At 41.5% G+C, this 17,737-nt stretch overlaps 1 protein-coding gene across 2 annotated transcripts in view; it reads right to left on the minus strand.

The window, feature by feature from the left end:
* The window catches only part of Rasgrf2 (Ras protein specific guanine nucleotide releasing factor 2), a 224,423-nt gene that overhangs the window by 79,503 nt on the left and 127,183 nt on the right, over positions 1-17,737 (minus strand). The window contains exons 16-17 of one of the 2 annotated variants that reach the window (XM_021208621.2): positions 14,542-14,646; positions 11,329-11,418 (exon numbers count right to left, since the gene is read on the minus strand). In XM_021208621.2, the coding sequence (XP_021064280.1) occupies positions 11,329-11,418; positions 14,542-14,646 (195 nt within the window). Of the gene's footprint in view, positions 1-11,328; positions 11,419-14,541; positions 14,650-17,737 lie in introns of both variants that reach the window. The other variant, XM_029544116.1, reaches the window with a different exon arrangement.

The following is a 17,737-nucleotide window of genomic DNA, read 5'->3' on the forward strand; positions in this document are numbered from 1 at the left end:
ACTGAACTGCCAACCAGGAGCGCACATGAGATGGACCTAGGCCTCCTGCACATATGTAACAGCTGAGCAGCTGGATCTTCCCATGGGATTCCTAAAGCAGGGGCAGGAGCTGTCTCCGTCTACACTGCCTACCTTTAGGTCTCTTTCCCCTTAGTGAGCTGCCTTATCTAGCCTCAATAGGAGAAGATGTCTTACAGCAAGTTGATATGCTAAGGCTTGTCGATATCCATAAGAGGCCTCAAAAGTGTATGAGCAGCACTGACTGTACTGGATGGGTTTTTTTAAAAAATAAAAGAGGGCCTGAAAATGGGTGGGTGGGGGCGGGGTGAATCTGGGGGGAAGTGACTATGATTGAAACACATTCCACAAAACATTAAAATTAATAAAAATGGGAAAAATAAATTCTTAGTAAGTCTTAAATAAGGGAAAATATAATGCCTTTTCATTTTGTACTTAGCTTTACAAAGGGTATAACCAATTGTAACTAGAGGACACGCTGTCATATAAAGGTACAGAATTCCACAGAGTAAGAATGTACAGAGGGGGGAAAGCAGGGTGCGGTGGAAGAGAAGCTGCATATGAACTAGGACAAAGGTCAGCCTTTGTTAGAAAATGAAAAGATGGGGGGATACTCTACATATGGAACGCCATTTGTCCAGCATCTGTCCTTAACCTCTTACCTGGTTAGGTGCTCAGCCCATTTCCTGCTATGCCCTGACCAACCAGTAGAAGGAGAGCCAGGAGAGAGGCAGGCAGGTGTTGGCGTGGTGACTCCTTGCTATCAGCAGCACCTCTCCTTTCTGGAGTCCTTGCCTCTAGGGGGCTTCTCAGAAGCCCAGGAGGCAGGCGTAGTTAGGAGCCTGAGCTGTTCTTTTCCCACTCTAGACAAGCTGCCCTGGGATGTGCTACAGTAAAATGTCTGCATGATGTTCAGGCTCTGATTTTGAAATAGAAAAATCAACATGTGACTCCTGCCAGCAGTTTCAATTTTAGCTTGTAATACAAACATTGGCAAAAGACCAGATTCTTTGCCTTTCCTACAGCTTTATTGGTACGCATAAGCTGTTTAAAAAGGCTGGATGTTCTCACAGATCCTGAAAACATGTCAGGGTAAAAGTGTGGCATTAACTTAATTGACAGAAATCAATATCTTACTGTAAATGCAACCCTACTCTCAGCACTGACAAAAGCTCCCTCCGACTAGATCCTTTCATTGCAATAAGGTGAGTATATTGTGCACAGACACAGCTGTGAGAGTGGATATAAGTCAGACATTCCAGGTTTCTTGAGCTCCTGCCCTTTTACAGTTAATATGGAATTAGTGGCAATATCAAGGCAAGGAGCTAGCAGTTAGGTCATAAGTGTGAGCCTCTGTCTCGCCACTGAGAGGCTGGGCACAGCACTCTGTCACTGCTCTTCTCATACTTTAGCATCATGTGCCCTTGGTGCAGCTGACAATGACACATCTCCCAAATCTTTGAGCTTGGATTATTGCCCTCTGAAAGCCAAAGTGGTCAATGACAGTAGGAAAGTGGGAATAACTCCCTGGAGACAGGCCAGCAAAAGGCATGCAAAAGCTGGTGGATGGGTCTGATAAAGAGAGTCAGGACTCGTTTAATAAGATCTGAGGGTATCTTAACAAATCTAAGCTCCAACCATCCTCAACTCCAGCTGTAAGTGATTATAGTAAAACCAAGGTCAACCACTAATGGCCTACAGTCAAGCATGGCCCACAGAAGTATTTTGTTTGGTTAGAGCTATGTTTATAAGGAGTATGAATTCATTTTCAATGTCTATAAAAGCTGGATATTTTCTCAAAAACATGCAGATTTCTGGCTTTTCTTTAAAAATGAAAACAAAGAGAGAAAGCAGGTCTGGCATTTGTAATGTTTCGTTCCTATTAGAACAACGCTCAGCAGGAGCTGAGCTGTGGCTGTCCTGTGTAAATGTGTTTCAGCTTCCTATCCCCTGGTTATCCTGGCCCTAAACAGATGGATCCGTGATGGAGTCAGACAGCAATTAACACTGTGAGGTGGAATCAACTTGCTTTGCAGCCCTCTAAAGCAACATCAGTAAGAGAGTCATCCACATGAGCATGGGAAAGGTCTACACTCAGAGGACTTGGCAATGCAGCTCAGCCAGGGAGGAGGGCGTCCAGGCTTCTGCAGTAAGGATGTGGGTCTGCTTGGGAAGTGCAGAGAAGACATGATCAGCAGCAGTGGGTACTATGTGGTGGTCAAGCTTGTCCTATGGCCCCTTTCCAAGAAGAGAATGCAAGGGCCAGCTGCTGTGAGCATTCTTAGCTGGTCTGCAGGCTCAGGGTTACGTTTATACCAGTGAACGACACAGCTTTTCAATTCCACAATTCTGATGCTAGGAGGGTGTATATACATGTTTATCTAAAAATAAGACTTGAGATCATGATTCATTTAAGCTTGGCTTGCTAAATATCTGTTTTCCATTAATAGCAGTGATAATATTTGTTTTTAAAATTACACTTTAAAGAATCTAGTCCCTTATCCCCTAGATTTCAACCTGTTGTCTTTGATGAAATGAATAAGTTTTAAACATTTGAGAGGAAAATAGAAAATATATCCTAAATGACAATACCTTAGCTGAAAACAAAGAGACAGTCTGAAGCCATCATAAGCACACGAAGAAGCAAAAATGACAAGGAAAAGTCCTCCTAGTTGCATTCAGTTCAAACGTGTGCAATGAATAGCAGACCTGTGCAACTGTGAGGGATCTGGTCTCAACAGGTGAAAGGTAATGAGCTGTTTACATAAATAGATCTTTGGGATATTATTGTGTTGGGTGGATTTCGTGGGCCAGTTATGTTTGTATGATCACTATAAAAACATAAGCACCATCCATCTCACCACTACTGTCCAGCTCCCACATCCAGCAAAGATCTGAAGGAACTTTTTCAAAGAGAGTCTGAAGCCATCCATGCTTTGCTTGCATGTCAGTCCCAGTCACTTGGAAGGCTGAGGTGGGAAGACCATTTGAGTTCAGGAACTCGAGTCCCAAAAATCCAGGGAGCCCCACGTTCTGGTATCCCTTCTGCTCCTGTCATAAAACCACTCTAAGTAAATGCAACTTAACCAGTGGGTGGGCTTATTATCTTTGCATACAAGCTGGAATAAGTCCATCATTGAAGGAAATCATGGCATGGACTCCAGGCAGGACACCACGAAGGGAAACTTTCCTTGCTGGTTTTCTCTCTGGCTCATTTCATGCGTGCTTAGCCTGCGTCCTTTATTGCCCAGGACTAGATAACAGGGAACATCACTGTCCACAGTGATCTGGGTCCTCCAACATCAACAATCAAGACAACCCCTCACTGACATGCCCACAGAGCGACCTGATACAGACTACTCAATTGATACTCTTTTCTAGGTCATATTAAGTTGACGATTAATGTTAGCTGTGCCAGTCCTATTTTAGAAATCAAATCACAGAAACAAACAAGTAAAAAATCAAAAAGTTAATGTTGGTTCCAGCAAATGCAATAAAGAAAGAAAATAAATAGAAGTCATGCAGATTACACTGGAAGAATTAAAACTACTATTATTCATGGATAAACTGATACATGAAGAATTCTAAAGAACATAAAAATACTAGTGTAACTAACTCATAAACCAATAAATGAAAGAAGATATAAATAAATGAAGTCATTCTAAATTTGTGGACTGAAAGACTGAATATTATTAAAGTGGGTACTTCTCAGATTAATTCGTGGAATCAGATAAACACCCCCCACACACAGGCTGGACCTAGGCCCCACCCCACATATGTAGCAGATATGCAGCTTGGTCTTCATGCAGGTCCCCCAACAACTGGAGCAGGGGCTGACCTGACTCTATTGCCTGCCCGTGGATTCTGTTCCCCTAACTGGGCTGCCTAGTCTGGCCTCAGTGGGAGAGGGTGTGCCTAGTCCTGCAGTGAGGTGCCAGGGTGGGTAGGTTGGTATCCAGGGGAGCCTCTCCCTTCTCAGAGGTAAATGGGAGGGAAGATGGAGGGAGGGACCATGTGAGGGGGAATTGGAGTCGGGGGGAGAGGACTGTAGTGGGGATGAAAAATGAATAAATAAATTAATTTATAGAGAAAAAACATGAAAAATGCTATGAAAAAAAAAATCCCATCACATAAAAACTTTAGTTTTAGCTTCAACATGTAATCATCTTGGAATTTATCACATTTGTGTTTACCACAAGAAAAATCTGGGCAGACTAAAACTAAAAACTCTTTCTCAGACACATCAGAAAACTAAGCTGTAGGACAAATGGCTGCCCCAAGTCTGAAGAGTAGGTGTATCCAGAGAGGTGACCCAAGGTGCACCCAGATCAAGCAGGCCGCTAGAACTGTTTGGTGGTAGCACCGAGTGGTCATTTTGCTTCCTGACTGGAGTATGACAACGGTTCAGAAATGAACTTGAGGAGACTGATGGTCACACTCTGAGGTGGGCCCCACACTTTTGTGCAATTTACCTTGGGAAACACTTGTCTCTTCACAGTAGAGACAGGAGCAAGATCTCTTCACGGTTCTTGCAGGCAGAGGAGAGGAGGGCTGTGGAACGTGCCCAACACCTTTATTTAACAAAGGCATTCTTTTAAAGGAAAAAGACACAGCAGAGACTCATAGGCTTCAGGAAGCCACTCTTCCTGTTTGGGCACTTTCTGTCTTACCTCCAGGGACAGTGAAATCCACAGGGATCAGGAATTTAAGGGAAGAAAGGCTGCCACCAGGGATGTATGGGGCAGGCAGGAATAGAAACTGTTCTGCAGAGAAACCGCAGCTCTGAGACTGAGTCCTTAAAAGACTACTTTCTACCGGGAGACACAGACACCTCCTCTCCGACATCACACCTCACATCTCTAGAGATCTAGTCAATGGCTGTGGGTCATAGCAGGAAGGGCTATAAGCCACAGGACTTCTGCACTAGTCAGGGAAGAGGGCAAACACAAAGAAGAAACTGAAGCCTGTGTTTCCTGTAAGTACAGGATAGCCCAAATGCAAACTGAATTCCAACCTCAGTAACACAAGTCCCCACGATAGGGGACCTTTAGCACTACCATCTCTGTCAACAAGAAATTACAGGGTTTACCAAAAGACAAGAACACAGTGTGAGGGGTCGCATTAGCTTGCTCAGCTGCCATAACAAAATACCAAAGGCTGCAATGTAAACAAAAGAAATCGCTTTCTTCCAGTTCTGGAGATAAGATGCCAAACCTGCCGTATTGCTAGGTTTAGTTGCATCTGAGGTACTGACTTTGACTTCTATCTAAGGGGCCACCACCTTGCTTTGGCCATGGGGTCAACTCTCTGGGTATGTTTAGGTCTTAAACACCTTATGTTTTAAGGCACTAGTCACACTGGATTAGAACCACAACATAAGCCATTTAACTGTTAACTCTTTGAAGAACTTTTAACCAAATGCAGTGATGTTTGGGGGTAATTGGAGCTAGAATGTATATTTATGAATTTAGAACTTAATTTAGTACATAGCAGACAGTAAACCTCAGAAAGAGACTCGGCTATGACAACTATTACATGGGGGAATTTAACTATGGCTAGTGTGGTAAGAGCTTTAATGGGAGAAGTAGGCACATGCACAATCAGCTAGGTACTGTAAGCAGAAAGGCCAAGTAAGGAATCGAGAAGAAATGCTAGAGGTGGAGGATGCCTTCACTGGATTCACAGTAGACTTAGCACAGCTGAGGGAGAAGTACTGAGCCTAATGATGGCCAACAGAAATCTCCAAACTGAAATGGAAGGGACAAAAGGGAAGGAAATGAAAAAATATCCCAAAGCAAAGCAAAAAGCAAAGCACATAACATGTAAGTACCATGGGAGAATTTTAAAGGGTACAACATACACATAATTACAGTCTCTAACAGTGGGCTAGAATAAATATTTGCAGTAAGAATGATAAGACTCTTTTGAATTAAATGACATTCATGAAACTGTAATTACACAACCCAGCAATTCAATCTTTAGACATGTTCTCAAAATGAGGTGAAAACACTCATCCACAAATCTACAAATGTTGGTGTCAGTATCATTCACAGTAGTCAAAGAATGGCAACAACTCAAAAACTGGTGGATAAATAAGTGGAACATGGTATATCCACACCAAAGACTATCATCCTGCAATAAAATGCATCAAGTAGCTGGTACATGCTACACACAAATGGGAAAACCTCCAAAACATTACACTAAGTAATTGAAACCAGACAAAGGGTAACTAGTGTATTACATGATTTCTTTTATAGGAAATGTCCCAGATGGATTAATTTCTGGGGATAAGAAAGATATCGGCAACTCAGAGAAACTGGAGAAAGAGACAGGAGAGACAAGGGCTGTTGGAAATTTTCTCAAATTTATTGTAGTGATTGTTGCACTATTCTGAGAACATACTAAAATTAATTGATCTGTACATTTATTACACTTGTGTGTGCATATGTGCATGCGTGTGCATATAGTAGGGCACATGACTATAAAAGTATGCAAGTGCCACAGCATACATGTGGAGGTCTGAGAATAACTTTCAGAAGTCCATTCTCTTCAACTGTGTGTTTTCCAGGAATCTAACTCAGGTCTTGGCAGTGATCACCTTTACCCACTGAGATATCTTGCTACCTTAAGGGATGTATTTTAAGTAAGTGTGTTATAAAAATACACAACCGTTTGTATTACTTTCAGATTAAGAACAGTTTCTTCTGGTGAAGAGCTTTAGGCAAAACCTACCATATTTTAAATATTAAGGAATGTGAGAATTTAAAATTCCAACTCTGATATCATCAAAATCAACTAGGGGTTCCGTGTAAGATAAGCAGCAGATAAAGTAGAATTGTATCCAAGGTTTAGAAAGAGGTAGCTAAGTTTTTATCTATACTTCACTACAAATAATACGGTCACAGAATTTTAAATGGGGGAAGGGTTCAGACATTACACTAGCTCACTGACCTCACACCTGGAACAGTCTAGGACCAGGTGTTAGTATTTTTAAAAACCTCTCCAAACCCAGTTACACAAACTCAGCTCCACTGCCTCAGGGATAAACAGAGGAGAAAACAGAATACAAACCCTCTGCATTGTAAGTACCAGGTAATTGCCAGCAAAGGGTCTACTGTTTCTGAAGCAACTGTGTGTGCCACTAATGTCCCTACAAAAGCACTCTGCTGTGATAACTTACTTTGGCTTGCACAGATCTGCTCACAGATACTCAAGAGCTTATTGTAGTACCTCTGTGGTCATTCTTGCCACTCCTAGAAAAAACAACCCACTTTTCATACTTCATTTTAGGTCATGTGATACTGGCTCCAGGTTCAGGTTTGTTGTAGGCAACACAATGTGCCTTGCTGTGTTTATTCATTTTATTTGACTTCTGTTCATGTCCTATTTCCTAGCTCTACCTGCAGGTTCCCTGTATCAGCAAGCATCTGAAATGTATGCATCTTTTCATGAAAGGATGGACTATCCAGAGACTACCCCATCCGGGGATCCATCCCATCATCAGCCACCAAACCTAGATACTAATGCACATGCCAGCAAGATTCTGCTGAAGGGACCCTGATATTGCGGCCTCTTGTGAGGCTATGCCAGTGCCTGGCAANCACNGAAGTGGATGCTCACAGNCAGCTATTGGATGGANCACAGGNNCCCCAATGGAGGAGCTAGAGAAAGTACCCAAGGAGCTGAAGGGGGCTACAACCCTGTAGGTGGAACAACAATATGAACTAACCAGTACCCCCTAAGCTTGTGTCTCTAGCTGCATATGTAGCAGAAGATGGCCTAATCGGCCATCATTGGGAAGAGAGGCCCCTTGGTCTTGCAAATTTTATATGACCCAGCACAAGGGAAGGCCTGGGCCAAGTAGTGGGAGTGGGTGGGTAGGGGAGCAGGGGCAGGGGGTGTGTAGGGAACTTTCGGGATAGCATTTGAAATGTAAATAAAGAAAATAATAATAATAAAAAAATTAAAAAAGAATATGACTATATCATTTCCCTTTCTCTCTTCTCCCTTCTACTCCTCCCACATCCCCTCAAATCAATTATTATTGTTACCTATGTATGTGAATAAATATATAAATGCAAAAAAAGAGAAATGTATGCATCTTAATTCCTGCTTCATAGAGGGCTTTAACATTTGGGCAAGTGCCTTGAAATAATACTCGCCAATGTGACAGCACACAAGGACCCTGTCACACGTCCCACATCTCAAGCTTACACAAAGTTAAAGAAGTACCACAGAGTGAAGCATAACCTTACACTATAGAAGAAAGTTGTACACGCTATTCTCTCCGGGAACCAGTCAGCCAATCCAACTAACTTCCACGGGAGTCTGAATATTGGGCCAACTGCTTTGAGCTTATAGCTGTTTTTCATTATATCATCTAACTTTGGATTAATTTAGAAGAGACATGGGTGATGACTGATTGCAGGTCATCAGCACTCCAACCTCCAGCCCACAGTACAGATTTCCTGTAACTGTCATTGCAGCTACAGATGGGTAATATCTGGGAAAGCAAATAGCATGATATCGGAGAGAGAAAGGGGGGACTGGCAGGGTTCCACAATCCCTTTTGATGGGACACCCCTAATTAGTTAAGAGCCTTTTGTAAGGCTACCACTCACCAATTAGAGCTACTGTGAGGATCAAGCTTTTAGCACGTTTCTAAAGGACCTGACTCATATTCCAACCATAGTCCATTGTCGACTGGAAAGCAAATCCACAAGGAAGACCACAAAGCTTAAGTTTCAGAGCCTCTTTATTCTAAAAGCCTCTGACAGTACATCACAGATTTTCTTCAGAGATTTGTTGTTTATTTTTTTTTAAAACAGGATTTCACTGTGTAGCCCTGGAGCTCTCTATGTGTACTAGGATGCTCTGAAACTCACAGAGATTCATCCACTTTTGAATCCCAAGGGCTGGGATCAAAAGTATATGCTACCATGTCTGGACATTTGAATGCTTTTTCTTGAGTGAGTCTTCTCACTTTATATAAGCATCAGGCATGGTCACAAAATCTGAACCCATCTCTGACTGGCTCTAGTATAAACTGGAGATCCTCTATGGTAGTCCCATTGGGGAGGCCAGAACGCCTGCTGTGGTGGATGTTTGTGCATGAGATCAGGTCTTGTAGATTACACAACATGAGCAGTAGCAGGTGAATTAGCACTTGCCTTCAGATTTGCAACCCTCACTCCATGCCCTGGACTCTCCTGCTCAGTTATGTCTCAAGAATTTATGAGTCAAGAAAGTGAGGAAAACTCTTCAGCCATATCAGAACCAACTAGACAACATCTTAGGAACCCATCACATGCTCATCTCAGAGCTGTGGGTATCCAGAACACTGAGACCCGCACAGCTGACCCTCATGGGAAGCTGCTCACTGGGCCGCCTTCTAGTGACAGAGATCGTTTCCCAGACAGTGGGAAAAGCAGACAAACCCTTTCATTCGAGAAAAGATAGCAAAAATAACAACATCCTACAACTTCAAACAGCACAGCCCCAAGAATGTACAGGCAGCTACAGGATCTTCTGGTTATCAGCTGAGTGTAAATAATTGCACCCAGGAGGAAGCAGTCACTCGGGTGGGTTCATGAAACTAAGGAGCAGTCATTGACTATTTACTATACATACAATCCTATTCAAGCTACTGAGGATATTTCAGTATATAGACAAAAGATTCCTGCCTCTGGGATTTTTATACCCATTGAGGAAATAAATAAAAAGCAAGGAAAATTGACCAAGAGAGGCCAGTGTAAATTCCAAGCCTGGGGAGGCAAGGTCTGCATTCTCTGGATGAGAAGAGGGGTGGACGCAGGCAAGCCAAGAGAGCAGGGTATAGAAGGAAAGATATTCTCACCTAACAACAGGGCACGCTCCATGTTCTAAAAACATTAATAAATAAAAGTGAAAATAGAAACATAAAACCAAAATAGGCTTTTTCAGTGCACGTGGAAATGAGGCAGACTTGTGAAGATTTGATGATTACAGACTGTTTTCTTCCGTGCTGATGGAGCCTTTGGGGTAAATTTAAAGAATATTTGAGATAAAGAGCATCCCTTGACACATCCAATGATGTGTATGCTGAAACAATGAAGGTGGCAAAGTCTCCAAGATCTCTATTTAGATGAGAGACAGAAAATAATCTCCCAGTCTCCACCTATACTGTATAATGAACATATCTCTTTGTTCATTGATTTAGAATCAACCCACAGAGATATTTTCTGCCAGCTACTATTATAAAGGTAGGTTCATAGGTCCTGGTAAGAGATCCCTTTTGGGCAGTGGCAGGAATTAATAAAGTAGATCTGTTCTCCTGGCTCTGCAAATCATGATTAGAATTACTAGTGAAGATCACACAGACACAGCGATGGGTCTACTTAAAGCAATTGCAGATTAATTTTAACATCATTCCTCTGCCTGTGAGGGAAAAAAACATAGATAATCAACATAATTTTCACTTATTAAAGCACTGGGATTTTATTTTTACTATATTTTCTTTGCCCTGAAAATTGAGGGTGAAGCAATTCAGAAGGAATCATAAAGCAAATACAAGTGAGCAACTAGGCAGCCTGAGGTGCTCCACTCTACAGGGCTCCCTGCACCTTGCATGTGCTTCAGATGGAGGGGAAGAGGAAGCAGGTCTTAGCCATGTGGCACAAAGGCAGACGAACGGCTAAAACAACACAGGGATCGGAACATTTCCCCTCAGACACAGCAGTTTTCAGAAGCACAATCTGAAGATCAAACGTATGAGACTCACTTGATGGTGGTTTTTAGTTGCTTTCTATTATTTCATGTTGTCAGGGCATGACATGATGTATGTGTGTGTGTGTGTGTGTGTGTGTGTATTGGAATGATAAAACCAAGCTCATTCATATATCTACTAGTCACTTTTTGAGATAAGGATTTTTAAAATATATTCTGTAGACCTTTAGTATTAATTTATCATCATCATCATCATCATCATCATCATCATCATCATCATCATCATCATCATCATAAACCGTGGTCACCAGACCGCACAGTGGATCTCAGAGCTTATCAGCCAATGTAGCTTTGTACGATGCAGCTGGTGTTTTCTTAGTCTCCTCAGGCCTTATCCCTGACCCGTCTATTCTGCTCTCTGATTCCATGAGTTCAACTCCTTTAGATTCCAAACATAAGTGACACCATGCAGCGTTTAGCTTTTGTATCCGGCTTGTTTCATTTAGTATAAGGTCCTCTGGGTTCATTTCCCAACACTATGAACATCTGGATTTCCTTATAGTCATCAAGACCCTGACTGTCAAAGGCCACTGGTTCAAGACTCACCTGGTGGACTCCCATGTCCTGCTGCAGCTGTGGCGATCGCAAAAGCAGAAGCAGGTGACACAGAACAGTGGGTGTTGTCGGCTACCTGTCCTGGTTATTTAAAAAGGAAAGGAATGGTGAGGCATAGAGGTGATATTCTGTGGTGAATATTCTCACTTTAACATCTATATTGGATGAATGGTTGGGCCCAAGTCAGGCACCATGCTAACCTTGTTAATAAGCAAATTCCATTCTAGGCATACAGCAAACTAAGATACACATCATGCAAAAAGTTATACATGGATATTCACAGAAGCAGTACTCACTGTAGCCAAAAATGAGAAACTTTCTAATGTCCCTCCACTGATAAATAGGTTTGAAAAAAATAATATTCCATCATAGAAAGGAATGAAGTTTTTACACATACTATAAAATGGATGAAGTGTTCACTAAGTGGAAAGCCAGTTTTAAGGTCTCCCACTGGATGATTCTCTAAATGTCTAGAATGGGTGAATCCAAACACACAGATCGTAGATTAGTGGTTATGGGAGAGGCAGAAGTCGGAGAGTTTGTTGATGACTATAAGATTTCTTTTGGATAATGGATAATGAAAATATCCTAAAATTAAGCTGTGGTCATGGCTGCCTGGCCTTCTGAGTATATAAAATCCAGTGAGATTCAGATTTTAAAAAGAAAAATTTTGTGGTAAGTGAATTATATTGCTACATAAAACTATTTTAAGAAGACTCTACATCATGTTTTCTGTATAATTTCTTTATCAGTTAATGGCTGAATATTTGTTAAGCATGCAGGGGGCCTTTGGTTTGACCCCCATGCTACAGGAAGGATGAGCTATAAGGCTGTGAGTGCCTCGGTGGGTGAAATGCTTGCTGTGAAAGCATGATGAATGAGTTAGGGTCTCCAGCACCACTCAAAAACGCCAGCCTGGTAGCACACACCTATAATCCCAGCACTGGGCAAGACAGGTCCATGGAGCTAACTCCACCTCCATCCCCAGTCTATCAAATTAGTGCATTTCAAATTAAGAGGCCCTAGTTCAAAACAGAAGGTGCAAAAGAACAGAGAAAGACACCTGATATCCACGTTTAACCTCCACACATGCGTGTGTGCGCGTGCACGCCTGTACACACACACACACACACACACACACACACACACACACACACACACTTCATCAAGGCTGCTGACTGACAAACCTGTTCATCTGAATCAGATTATTGAACTCAGGTTCAATCCCCAGGGCTGGTATGCTGGAGGGACAAAGCTAACTCCTATAGGTTGTCATCTGCATGGTTTGCCCATATGCATGCAATGGCACATATATATACCCTTCCCAGTAAATAAATGAATGCACTGTGAAGTATTTAATTGTCTAAATGGAAAGGACGTAATGAGCAGCCTCTGCAGCAGCTTTCACATCTCAGACTGTACTAGTCACATAGCATTTCCTAATGCTGTGGCCAGACATCACTGTTTTCTCCAGGCTCTTAGAGAAAACAGTATAGCATGATTCTGATCTGAAAAGTGCTGAGTAGCTTGATTCTGAATTTTAATTTTCATACTATAAATAAATAAGTAAACAGATGGATAATAAATAAGATGGATGGATAAATAATTGCTATATATACAACAGATGATAGATAGATAGATAGATAGATAGATAGATAGAGATAGATAGATAGATAGATAGATAGATAGATAGATAGATAGATAGATAGATAATGGTAGATAGGTGATAAATAGAGGATTGATTGGTAGATAAAGAGATGATACACAAGACAGATGGATAGGTGAATGCATAGGTTATTAATGAATGGATGGGTAGATAGATGAAATAGTTTCACAATATTCCCAAACATGAAAACAGGTGGCAAATATATTAATAAACAAGCAAGATATTGACTGCACAATAAGAAAATATATGACACTCCTATTTGTAGACAATGTTTTATCCCTCTGTTCTCAAGTCTCTATGACAACTAATAAATAAGAAATCCTTACATAAATTAAAATTTTATATGTGAATACATATATGACTATAAAACAAAGCTCTAATAGTAACAGGGTGAACAGTATCTAACTCTCGCCAGTCTTCCACAGACTCTGATCACATTCTTTTCCAGGTGGCAATAAACCCAAGGAAGGCCACTGAGACACTTACCAAGTGAAGTGTCAGGCCCTGCATTGATCAGGGTATTAGGACTAGTGGAGAGATTTATCTGACTCCACGGCAGTCATGTGACAAGATAGGAAAAGCTAGCAAGCTGCCTTCACTTGCCAGGACAAGCCAAATGGCCAGGTGATTGATTGATAACTGGCCAGGAGTCTGACTTAAGGACCGCGATCTGGTCGGAGCATAACCCACACTCTTCATTCTGCTTTCACTGCCAAGGGCTGATGACAACAGCTTCTATAGAGAGGATGGGGCCACAGAGGCAGTGACCTCCTGGAGACACGGCCTTTCATCTTTTGCTAGCATGTCCTAGCTGCAGCCTGAGGTTCACCTCTGCACTTGGCTTGGGTTCCGTGGAGTGAATCTGGTTTCATAATTTTCTCTTCTGACTTGAAAAAAAATCAGCATTGGAAGGGGTCAGGGAAAGGAGACATTTCAAAACAACTCTTATTTGGATATTTATTTGATCAGTAGGGACAGAAAATGGGGAGATAACATATTTCTGCTTTTTGAGATTAGTAGATATTTGTTGTGTTTCAAAACCAACTACAGAATCATATAGGTAGGGATGCTGGTCCCTCAACTAGCCATCCCCCAAGATGGACATTTTATTCTCTTCCTTTGCACAGAACACGTCATAATACCAGAATCAGCAATATTAGCCAGACTAGAAGTAGGCTTCCTGATCATCGATATTTCTACTTCTTGGACCTATGTAATATTACCTATGTAATACTAGTTATAATATTACCTAATGTAATATTAATAATAAAGATTAGTTCATCTTTGTTAGTTTTGTTGTTAGTTGGTTAGTTGTTTCCTTGTGGGAAGAAAAAAGCAGAGACGGCCTAGCAGAAGGACAGAAGGACACGGGGCCATTAGGTGAGCCTAGAATGGATTTGGAGACTAGGTAGGCTATGGGAAGATTAGTTAATATTTGTAACTAATGCTACATTAGGAAATATTATAGCCAAGCATCACAGTGATCTAGAAGCACAAGATGACTTTTTCTTTTTCCAAATCCCTGTCTGAGCTCTTACCTCCAGGCTGGCGATAGCGGAGGTGCCGGGGAGTCGTGGGGGATCTACAAGGTGACAAGTCTGCAGAATCTCCCGCTTTGTCACCTGGTGCAGACTCCAAGACAGCTGCTGGAAAACACAGGGATGTTACCCAGGCTGTGAGGGCAAGAGTACCTCAGCAAACTCAGGCGTGGAAATGCAAATTTCTCCACGGATCATAAACACCCCAGACTAGCTTACACATTTAAAGTGCTTTCCTATAAAATCAAGTCATTCTTCTCAACAGAACATCAAGTACATAAATTATTAAGAACATAATACTTGTCACTACCCAGGCTAATGATCCACTGATCGTGTCCAACCTTCGGGCTAACCTTGGCTTGCCCCTCTATCCAGGGCAACACGAGGTTAGAGAGAACAGAAAGTGTGCAGTGGGTCTCCTGTCTTCCAGAATGGCTTTTCTTGAAACAGAACAAGTAACTTTTTCAGATTAGAAAATAAATTGGAATCAAAATTAGGATTTCTTCTTTACTTAGGATGTTTGCTAAGGCAGCCAAAGCTTGATCTGTAACCCTATGTCCCAGGAAACTCAGAGAAAGTTCTTTAGAATCGAGGCATTCATTTCCCCAACAGCATTAACCAAACATTGGTGTATGGCAAATTTATATGCACTAAAATTAAAGTCATGCTCTACCTTCCCTCTAGCACTAGTCATTTCAATGCTTAATAGCCATCAATGTCTAACAACAACAATTTTGGACACAGAGCTATAAGGCAATTCTCCCTCACCTTAAAAAGGTGTATCAACTAGCAAGGCAGAGCTACATATCGCTAGTAAGCAAGTGAAATTTCTTCTTTTCTTCCTTTTTTCCTTCCTTCCTTCCTTCCTTCCTTCCTTCCTTCCTTCCTTCCTTCCTTCCTTCTTTTGCTTTTTTGTTTTGTTTTAGATAGGTATTGTTAAAGTTAGGCAAACTACATCTCCAGCCTGAGTGAAACTTTTTCAGTGAGCTGTAGAAAGTTTAAGGTGAAGGTGACATGAGTCTTGGGGTGACAGCTGATAGTCCCAGAATGAAAGATGTGTCTTTCTGAGACTGCAGTCAGTGCTATAGAGATGATGCTTCCAAGTTCCTTTCCCTGGCATCTTATGCAGGTAAAACAATTACATGTGCATTATTCCAAAAGAAAGGAGAACTAAAAGTTAATATGTGTACAATAGGTCTAGGTCCCCCTTTGCTTTTTTTTTTTTTTTTTATCAGCTCCTTAATTGACTCACAGGGATTACATTTTCATGTCATTTCCACTAATATGTTATCTCGGTCAACTAAGCCACTTCCCTGGTCTCAGCATTCAAGAGTTTACTCAAGAAACATTGAAAAAAAAATAATGATTTCATGTAAAGCTATTTTTAAACTTTTATATGTTATTTACTCCCTTAAGAATTATGGCCACAATTTTGATCTTTTGAAATGCAACAGAGAAAGGAAGTGCTTAGAATCTTTTCCTGAAGATATAATTACAGTAAAGCTGGCAAGATGCATACAAAACAGCGCTCAGCTGTTAGTCTTATTCTTTTCTAAATAGCTTCTTCAAAGTTCAGTAATGGGAAGAAGAACAGAATATCAAACACAAATCCTTGGTTCAATTCAAGCACACATTCATTCATCGGACGAGAAGAGGAAACCTTTAGTCCGCAATAACAAAATATATGTTTGTAGTTAATGTATTGACTGAGAGAACTAAACAAGACCTCAATGTCCTGAAAGAGCAGGAACCCAACAGATAACTAACTGTAAGCTAACGCAAAAGAAGCCCTACTGTTCCTGTAGAGTAGGCAAGCACTTCTCTCTGGCTTGCTCACTCCCAACCAAGCACTATGCAAACAGCTTTGCCTATAGGACAAGTAGGCAGATGTGGGCTCAAAACAAATGCTAAAATCGGCATCAGCCTCCAGGCAGGCAATTTTCAAACTAAGAACAAGGAAACAGCTCTGGTGATGTGGGCCCTGCAACCACACTTGGGTGGGTGAGTTGCATAATCATGGTCTGAGCGAACCCAGTTAGGTAAGGAACAGCAGCTATACTGGCAGCCATTGGGCTCTCCGTCCTGACTTGCTTGAGAACCCATCATTGATAAATATCTAACTGTTTAGTTTTTAAAAAAACTTTTGGGGAAAGAAAAAAGCAGGAACGGGCCTCATAGGACAGGAGGGCCCTGGTGGCCATTGGATGAGTCTAAACTAGATTTGGAGACTAGGTTGTAGAAAGATTAAATTGCATTATTTATCTCTTAAAAAAATTATTGCCCTGTTTATCCTGAGGGATATTTTCTATTTCTCTTCATTTTGTTCATATCATTTAAAGTTTGCTTGAACTACAAAATGGCATTACCATTGTGGTGACAGTGAGTTTACCCTAAAACTGGGTGGCAGTCAGAGAGACCTATGCTGTCTGTGGATGCCATGGACAAAGCTGATGTGACACAGTGAGATTGTGTGGGGCTGGATTCTGAAGTGCAAAGCAAAAAAAAAAAAAAAAAAAAAAAAAAAATGTAGCAGTTCTTGGTACTAAAGTCTTACGCAAGTTTGCCAGATGTTTTGACTCTTAATGTTATGCAAAGCACATGCAAACATCTTTCAAATTAAAGATTGGTTTGAGCCTTTAATTTCCCTGCCTTTTGGAATTTCTCAGGACTGGACAGCAAGGGGAAGAGAGCAGCACCTTTGACTTACACATATGTCACCTGTATCTGTGCACACTCATGCACAAGCATACATCTTCACACACATGCTCTGAATCATTAGGCGGACGCCTCAGGGTTCAACCTTGTCTCTTATGGAGCTATTCATGATCAACACTGCCCATACACCAGTGCAGAGTAAAAATTGAGTCTATAATTGATCCGTCTTATCTATTCAGAAGGACGCCCAAAGAACCACCATGACAGCAGTTTTACTTCTAAGCCTTTTACTGTGGGGATCCATTACCAAGTCCCAAGTCCCAGGAAAGATGAACCTGCTCAGAAGAGCTGTCCTCCGCTTTCAGTGTGAACCACATAATTGCTCTCCTGTCTGCCTCCATTCTGTTAAATAAGGAACTCAGAAGGGAAGTCAAGGACTCCAGGGCTCAGAGGACCACACAGAAGACCATATAACCCCTATCCTCATGTCAGAGGACCACACAGAAGACCATATAACCCCTATCCTCATGTCAGAGGACCA

The sequence above is a fragment of the Mus pahari genome, chromosome 11, assembly GCF_900095145.1.
Source record: "Mus pahari chromosome 11, PAHARI_EIJ_v1.1, whole genome shotgun sequence".
NCBI classification, from domain to species: domain Eukaryota; kingdom Metazoa; phylum Chordata; class Mammalia; order Rodentia; family Muridae; genus Mus; species Mus pahari.